The sequence below is a fragment of the Triticum dicoccoides genome, chromosome 2B (assembly GCF_002162155.2).
Source record: "Triticum dicoccoides isolate Atlit2015 ecotype Zavitan chromosome 2B, WEW_v2.0, whole genome shotgun sequence".
Lineage (NCBI taxonomy): Eukaryota > Viridiplantae > Streptophyta > Magnoliopsida > Poales > Poaceae > Triticum > Triticum dicoccoides.
The window spans coordinates 202894244-202903074 of NC_041383.1; the positions used below are offsets into that span (position 1 = coordinate 202894244).

The window sequence follows — 8831 nt, forward strand, 5'->3', positions numbered from 1 at the left end:
TTGATGTCTAAACAATACGATGTGCTAATGAAGCTAGTGACCACCTTTGACTATTTCCAATGTTGTATATGTTGCATAGATTGAAATTTATTTATTTATTTCAGGGAATCCTTATTGTCGTATGGGGAGTAATTAAAAGCAACCCCGGAATATTAATATATGACAAAATGAGAATGTTATGTTACGTAGCTTTGGTTTTTGTTCTTGTTGTCGAGTCTAAACACATTGTTACGTAGCTTTGGTGAACATAACTTTTTTTCCTAAAATAAAAAAGCCATGCATTCACGGTCTGGGGTATCCAAGTACTCCCTCCGTTTCTAAATATAAGTCTTTGTAGAGATTTCATTATAAACCACATACGGATGTACATAGATGCATTTTAATGTAGATTCATTTCTTTTACTCCGTATATAGTCCATCTAGTGAAATCTCTACAAAGACTTATATTTAAGAACAGAGGGAGTAGTATATTATTACTAGCTAGTACTCCCTCCGTTTCTTTTTAGTCTGCATATAAGGTTTGGTCAAAGTCAAGCTTTGTAAAATTTGACTAACTTTATATTAAAAAATATAAACATTGACAATATGAAATCAACATTATCAGATGCACCACGAAATGTATTTTCATATTATACAGTTTTAATATTATAGATGTTCATATCTTTTTATATAAATTTGGTCAAACTTTATGTAGTTTGACTTTGACCAAATCTTATATGCGGAGTAAAAAGAAACGGAGGGAGTACTTGAAGAGTTAGCTAGTTAGCTTGAGTTGCTTGAGGAAGGGTCACGCCAAGATGAAAAGGAAGCCCGTACGACATGGAATGGTCACCTTCAACTTAACTCTCGGAACTACGTAGGAAGTCAAACGTACTTCGTCACAGATGACTGTTTATCTCAGCAGCTTGTCCTTGATATGGAAGTCTTCGGTGCATCGTCTCCTGATGGCGTCGCGCGGCCGGTGACCTGCATCACGCACGGGACCGTCGACGCTCCTACGCGACCGCGTGGACGCGCGATTCGTCCACCACCAGCCCGGGTGTCAGGTAGGTGGACGACCTGCTTCCAGTCCATCAGAAGATGAGCCGGCCGGATCGATGAGGTAGCCTCGGCGAACCACACGCAGCCGATCGTCTAGCGCAGTAGAAGGATAGCGAAGACGACCGGAACCTACCAGGGCCGTCTCCAGGAATTCGGGGACCCGGTGCCAAATGCAAAATAAGGCCTTAAAAAAATCTAAAATCTATGTTTTATAAAAAGAAAAAGAATGAATTCAAACACTCCATAAATTATAGGCTTATACCAAGATAAAAAAAACTGTACCCTGAATTTTAAACGAGCAACTAGCTTGGAAATTTTGGTGTGTGACAACTTGGTGAACTAGCCTAGTACTCCTTGCACAGTACATTAGCTGGACATTGCACATCGGTACGCTTCCTCTTTGCCGTGTGTGACAACTTGGTCAACTAGCCTAGTACTATATATCTTCTCTAAAACAAATGGATTGATAAACTGAAGCGTATGCACACAATATACTCACTAGTATAATCGTTCAACAGGTAGTTTCAAAAAAAAAAAATCGTTCAACAGGACAGAACACTAAATTAAATTGGGAATCAGTTTGAGCACACCTTGTGGACAGATCGGGGATGCCATCACCTAGGTCTCGGACACCGGTGACAAAGAAAACTGTGGAATGAATTCTTCATGCCGGCAGGGCTCCGGGAGGAAACAAAGTGACAACGACGCTCCGTCTCCGTGCGCCGCCGCCGCCGCCGCACTTCGTCGGTTCACCTCCGTGAGGGCCCTTTTTTCTCTTCCGAGCAGACCGCGCGGGGCTAGATCGATAGATCTCGATCGGCGGGCTGTGTCGATCGGGACTAAGGAAAGGCTTATTTTGGGAGATTGAGGGGCTGGCCCAGTTTGAGAGAAACAGGGACTAGCTGGGCAGGCGTAAGTCTGTGCTAGTTGTGATAAAAGGGCCCAACACGAAAAATATACGAAAAACTGGCCCAAAATCGGGGGGCCCTGGAATTTGGGGGCCCTTTGCGGTCGCACAGCCCGCACAGGCCCTTGGACGGCCCTGGAACCTACTACACAGAGCAGCTGAGCTGCCGATGGATCAAGATCAGATCAGCAATTGACCCCAGGAGCAGTTGCATTTTGGTGCTGCTGTCAAATGACCGTCCAGCGGAGGTTTCGTGTCTGAATCCGACTTCTTTGTATGCTTTTGTTCTTCTCAAACAACAACTGACAAACAATTTTTTTTAAATCACAGCTAAGAATCCTCTCATCTAACCATGGAACATGATATTTGTGCAAGTATATACACAAACGTGCCCTTAGTGTTAGCCTTCTTTCTGAACTTATAGAGAAAGAAGAGCACATGCCCACCATAAATCGACAATATCACCCCTAAACTTCAAAGCCGGTTAATTGTTCCCCTGAAGTTTAGAATACCTAACAAAACAGCCTCGAAATCCACTTTAAATATAGACTGAGTATAAACATCATGTTTGGTAAAATTTGCTCAGCAATCAACTACCGGCTAGCTGACAAGACAGTCAAGATCAAGGCCTGTTAAGCACCAAGACTAATAACACGTATCATCCAGTGGAGTTTGTGGCCTATCTAAATCCCGGACTGTCTATGCTCACAATGTGAACGTTTCTCAGGTGTTGCATCCTACATTTCTTTTTTCTGAAGTTTGGACTGCTTCATCCACTCATGGCACTCCTCCGCGGTACCTTTGGGATGCGCAAGCTGCCACTTCACTAGCCTTTCTTTCTGAAAGAAAATGAAAAAATATTGCATTAAGAATGTCTTACAACTAGAACAATGTGATCACTTACAAAGGGAATGGAAGGATCAGTGTGTACCCATTCTTTAACCAAGGGACCTTCTCCGATGTCCAAAACTCCCATAATGTCGTTCCCATCGAGCAGCGGTTTTATACCTATCTTCCATACACCTTCAAGATCTGAAGAACCAAATGATTAAGGTATAAATCAGGACAGCAAGTCAGAATTTCAGACGAGTACTGACTGTCAGTCAGTACTTTACCGAAAACAATTCGGCATCATCAGGTAGGAAACTGAAAATAATTCTGCATCATCAGGTAAGTTCTTTACCGAGGTCGGTTATTAAACGCTCAACTCTGATATATATCTCTTTCCTTCTATTTAGCTTATCCTGCTGGCTTAAGGAACCATTAGCACTGAGGACTTCTGGATATGACAGAGTGGATATCAACAGCGCCAGACGCCAAAGGTCCTTTATTCCAAGGAGTGTAAGTCCTGAAATGCTTACACTGTCACAAATTTTTGGTCTAGGAACGAAAAAGGAGTAAGAATGTCATGAATGAATAGATCCAACTGAATCATCAACAGCAACTATTCCAATATTCTAATAAGTTTAACCAAATATATCGAACGATCAAATCAAGAATTGACATCACAGACATGGGGTTATAGAGAACCCAACACTATAAAGAATGTTCAAGATTTGAAAACAAGCATGTTCAACACTGACCTGCCAAAACACGTGCTACCATGTCTGTTGGTATCTCAAGATATTTGTCGTTCGGGTTCTCTTTGACAGTTTCCAGATTTCCGTTTGACTCGAGGAAAATAATTAAATCGGCAAACTTGTCACTTGCAGCATGTATTCGGACAATCTTTAAGAACAGAAATAAAAAGATCATGAAAAGTTATAATCCCAAGGCGTACGATATGCAGAAACAAATGCTGTTGGAGGCTGCTCAGGAAACTGTACCGCTTCAGCATCAGAACCATTCAACTTTAGAGAGTTTCCAATAATATAGCGAACAACCTCCTGCAGATGATGCCACAAACTTGGTAATGTACTTGCTTCAAAACCGACCAAATTAGCTCAATTAAAGCACCTAATATCCAGCTTCGTCAGCTTACTTACAGAAGAACTGACCCAAGTCTTTTCTAGAGAACAATTCAACAGAATTTAAGTACATAACAAAAGATTTTTTTTCCTGCTTTAGCAGATATAATTTTTGAATCAAAAAGGGTGAATATGATGCAATAGTAGCATCTAATATTTGTACTAAGATATATAATATGATTTCGATGAACCAAGACTGCTCTCTCCAGTCATTCTACTTGCAAGCAAAGTTCGAGCTTGCCTCCTTAAATAGTTACCGTTTGCATTGAAGTTTGGAGGATTCATGAGTTAGATGTTACCTTTTTCTTCGTGTACACCATATTTCGAACTGGAGTAAATAGTGCACTATACATGCAAAGTCTTCTCTGTTCATCCTAAACAGCATCACAAAACTTAATTAGTGTTATGAAAATAAAAGGAAATTATTTGCAGGTAAAAGAATGTCAGTCATAACAAAAAGCATGTATAGTAAAGTTGTATACCATAGGAATCATCAGTTTTTCTATAATTAAGATGAAACTGTGATGAGGATCTTAGTATCAAATTTTTTTTGACAAGAAAACACTAGAGAGGCTCCTACTGCTGTATTATTATATATAGTGGAGGATTTACATGGAATATTACAAGTCCATCAGCAAAATTCTATGACCAAATTACAAAGATCTGAGAAAGAGTTTAATAGATGATATAATGTCCTTTTGGAACCTATAACGAAGAAACTCAAAAATCTGTTCGCAACCTTCTCAACCAGGTTCGGAGTGATAATACTGTGTGTAGTCATCTATAAGATTTACTGAATTGATAGACAGATTCATTTTTTATGAAAGTGATAAACAGATATTGGAAAAATGGAGAAGCTTTACTTGGTAGGACCAACCATGATTTCAATCAGGTGCAAAAAAGAAAATGCATGTGCCCTGTTTTTGTTTGTAAAAATGAATCCCACACAGTTTACAGATAAGAATAAGGGTAATGTTGGTTACACTTTCGACTCTGCTCAAAAAGTTACACTCTTGACTATAAGCATTTTAAAACCATCTTTAAGCCAAGCATGGAAGATAGAACAAAGAAAAAAAACATGTATAAATCATGTCAGAGTACGATATTTCACGGTGTATCCTTAACAAGACATGCTGAAAATCTCAGACCTGCGACATTGAACCAGAACCACCTCTGAAAACAGAGCAGCCAATTGATTGTGCAAGATTCCATGCTGCTTCAATATGTGAAACACATAGCCTGCGTCAACACAAGATACAAGATGAGACTGAGTTGAAGTAAATATGCCAATGGAAATAAACACACCAGTGAACACTGGTGGTGTAAAACTCTATGAATACAGAAGTTCAAAGTGTAATTTTGCCAGACATTGTTGCATATATTGAAAACATGGAATAATTACATATTAAAACATGGACATACCAATCATGTTTGTTGAGAACTGGAGGAACTGTTTTCTCAGGAAATGCAAAAACAACGTAAAATAATCCCAAATCACGGATATGGCACATTGCATCAACCGGATATTTGTCTGACATCATGTGCTCAACCTGCAGAATGTACACTTAGATAAAAATGGTGACCTAGGGTTTTGCATGATATCAAAAGATAAAAAAAACAGTGACAACGAAACATGGCTTGGCAATAAGAAGTGTAGAAATCAAACCTCCTGACCAATACGTTCTCTGCTAATCTTGCTGCCAAGATTCAACTTCACTTTTTCATCAGAAGCGGCTTCCCTTAAATTTTCAGCTAATGTAAAGCTGAATCTAGCAGCTGTCAGAGATAAATATTGGTACATACAACGAAAATTAATGTTCCAAGTCACTGTTCAGCTTTTTAATTAACTAGAAAGGCTATGAGTTGACTACTTATGAACACACATATAAGATTTTGACTTACAAACATGAGGAACATTTTTACTTCTTTTCATGTCATATAGTGTGTAATATTAGCAAATCAATTTATACAACTTTGTAATCTTAATAGTTTAGATAGTACTCCCTCCATCCCATAATATAAGAACGCTTTTTACATTAGTGTAGTGTCAAAAACGTTCTTATATTATGGGACAGAGGGAGTAGCATCATAAAATTAAAGGATAAAACTATAGCAAGAGTTATTGGAGATCAGGTAGTGATGTTTGAATATACCAAATCGGATTGCTCGAAGAACCCTCAGGGGATCATCGAGGAATGTAACTTTGGCTGGTAAAGGAGTAACAATAAGGCCTGCCTTCAGATCTTCAAGACCTTCATAGAGATAGGATCGATCAATTATGGTTACATAGAAGCACGTACTTTAAACTGGTCACATGAGTTTACAAACGTGTAATAACGGCTAAACTCACCTCTTCGAGTTAAATCTTCCACCGATTTCGTGTTGATATTATAGAATAAACTGCCAAAATACAAGATTCAAATAGGACAAACTAGGATACTACATTAAAAATAAACATTGTAGCAATGAAAACATAAATCTAAATACCCAAATCATTTGAAAATGAAGACTGTATTACCTATTAATTGTCAGGTCCCTGCGGAATGCATCTTCTTCAGGCGTACCATCCTCCTGCACGTCAACAAATATGACATACCAGTAAACTAGTAAATTGGTGCACAAGGTCAGCAAAATGAGTATGCAAAGCAATTCTAAGTGCATGTGCGTACCACAGTGGGAATACGACTGTTTTCAGCATATTTTTCGGTCCTCAAGTTGACAAAATCAATCGAGATTTTAGAGATGTCAGATAGACATATCCTTGCGGTTTCCAAGTGCTTAGATTGGCCAGGATTGCTGCAGGAAACTATAAAATGTCACAAGTTCATGATAAAAGGCATTTAAATTACTGCATATGTTAATGCGACAAAGTATAGTATGCTTAGGAGTTAGGAACGTGTATAAAACACTCTGCTTTGACCAAAAGGTGATCTATCCTATGGTACACTTATGAAGATATACGGAGCACCCGGCTTGGATAAAATAGTGACTCTCCTTGCCTCTGTTTAAACTCAACTCAAACAAAATTGAAATGCACATAAGTGTTAAGGCTATAAATCTGAAAGAAGTGGCAAATGATATCAGCTATAATAAGATTGCATACCATGGGATAATACAAGGTTCTTCCAGCTCCTGACCGATCACCTTGTAGTACTTAGTTATTTCCCCACAAAATTTTACGCCGGTCATGTTATCATCAAGCGCGATGTCGATGTCGGTAGAGTCTTTCCCCAATAGCTGCAACGAATATGCCAAAGCATGAGTTTAAGTCACAAGACTGCCCAGTGCACAACAATCGTTTCATAAACTACCCCCTCTGTAAATTAATATAAGAGCGTTTAGATCACTATTTTAGTATTCTAAACGCTCTTATATTAGTTTACGGAGGGAGTACAAGCCAAAATAAGATGCGATTTTCATGGAATTCACTACTTGATCATTAAACAACTCCTCCTTTATTTTGACAACTAAAAATGCCTCCTTAAACCCCAGTACATAAACCCTAGTAATAGAGAATATAAAGGACCTACATCTGCGCATCATCCAACGATTTTTCCTATATTTTTCTAAACACGGAAAAAGGCAGTGCTCACCTTGTCTCTGACCCATCCGCCGGCGACGCGGAGCTGGGTGCCGAGGCCTCGGTGGTGGACAACATCGAGAAGGCGCCCGAAAATCCGCTGCTCCAGCTCTGTGAGCACTATGCTCGGCTGCTGCGCCCCCACCGCCATGGCGGCTGGAGACAGTTCTCCGAAGGCGGAGAGGGGGGAGCAAAAGGAGGAGGCCGCCGCGAGGTGGGAGGAGCAGGCGAAGAGACCTGCAGGGGTTGGCCTCCCGGTTGTTAGGATTAGACCCTCCCGCGCCGTGTGGCAGCACCGTGCGGTTCGTCGGCGCGAGCGTCGTGTTCTCCGGAGTGGCGGCCGCCGGAGAACAGCGGCATATGGATCGATCGCTCCCGTCCGTCGTTGGCGTAGGGTGGGCCGACCCATTAACTCCGATCACCACGTTTGTAGGCGTAGGTACAATTTGTCGCTTTTTCCCTTCCGTTTTTCTTCACTGCATCGAAAAACACAAAAGTGCTCCAAAAAAGGAAAAAAAATTGTTTGTGAATTCAAAAGAGTTCTTGCATTAAAAAATTGTTGTACGGTATTGAAATAGTGTTCGTGAGTTTGAAAGAAAAGTTAAATAATACCTGAAACGTCACAAATTTGAAAACAAATCTGGATTTGGAAAAAAGTATTAATTTTTAAGAAGTTTAAAAATTCAAAAATATTTCGTGAAATTTAAAAATTATTAGTAAATTCTAAAAACGTTTAAGAATTTTTGAAAATATGCATGCATTTTAAAATTTTAAGAAATATTCGCGGACTTGAGAAATATACAAGAGTTTGAAAAATGTTTGTGAATATGAAAAATCACGAATTTGAAAACATTTTTACGAATTCAAAAAATGTTTGTGAATTTAAATTTTTGCCTTAGTATTTGAGAAAACTCTCAAAATTGAAAATAAATTCGGGGATTTGAAAATTGTTCGCTAATTTAAAATAAATTCTTGAATTTTACAATTGTTCTAAAAAAATATTTAAAAAGTGTGAATTTGAAGAAAAAAAGATAATAAATTAAAAAACCAGTGATACAAAAAAGGTTCATAGACTTTCAAAAATGTTAGCAGATTTAAAAAGGACTATGAATTCTAAAAATGTTCAATTTTGGTCAATACCAGTCAAAACAGGGATGAAACTGATTTGACCAGAGACATGTTGGTTTCTGGCCTGTTTTGAAAGTTTGAGATTACAAAGTATACGGTTTTGAAGTTCGGGGTTGTTTGTTATACTTTTGAGAATTGAGGATTGTAATATGGACTTCTCTCTAAAAAAATAAGTATGTCGGACTGGACGCCAATCACACACACACAC

At 38.9% G+C, this 8831-nt stretch overlaps 1 protein-coding gene across 1 annotated transcript; it reads right to left on the reverse strand.

The window, feature by feature from the left end:
- Positions 1-2354: 2354 nt before the first annotated feature.
- Positions 2355-7745, reverse strand: LOC119367552 (tRNA nucleotidyltransferase cca2-like). The gene is made up of 15 exons (XM_037633032.1): positions 7509-7745; positions 7019-7152; positions 6585-6711; positions 6434-6486; positions 6266-6315; positions 6069-6167; positions 5582-5691; positions 5338-5465; positions 5064-5154; positions 4215-4289; positions 3775-3834; positions 3532-3676; positions 3132-3296; positions 2880-2980; positions 2355-2787 (listed from the first exon to the last, which is right to left on the reverse strand). The coding sequence occupies exons 1-15, from the start codon at positions 7644-7646 to the stop codon at positions 2686-2688; spliced, it is 1578 nt and encodes a 525-aa protein (XP_037488929.1). The 5' UTR covers positions 7647-7745; the 3' UTR covers positions 2355-2685.
- Positions 7746-8831: the final 1086 nt, after the last annotated feature.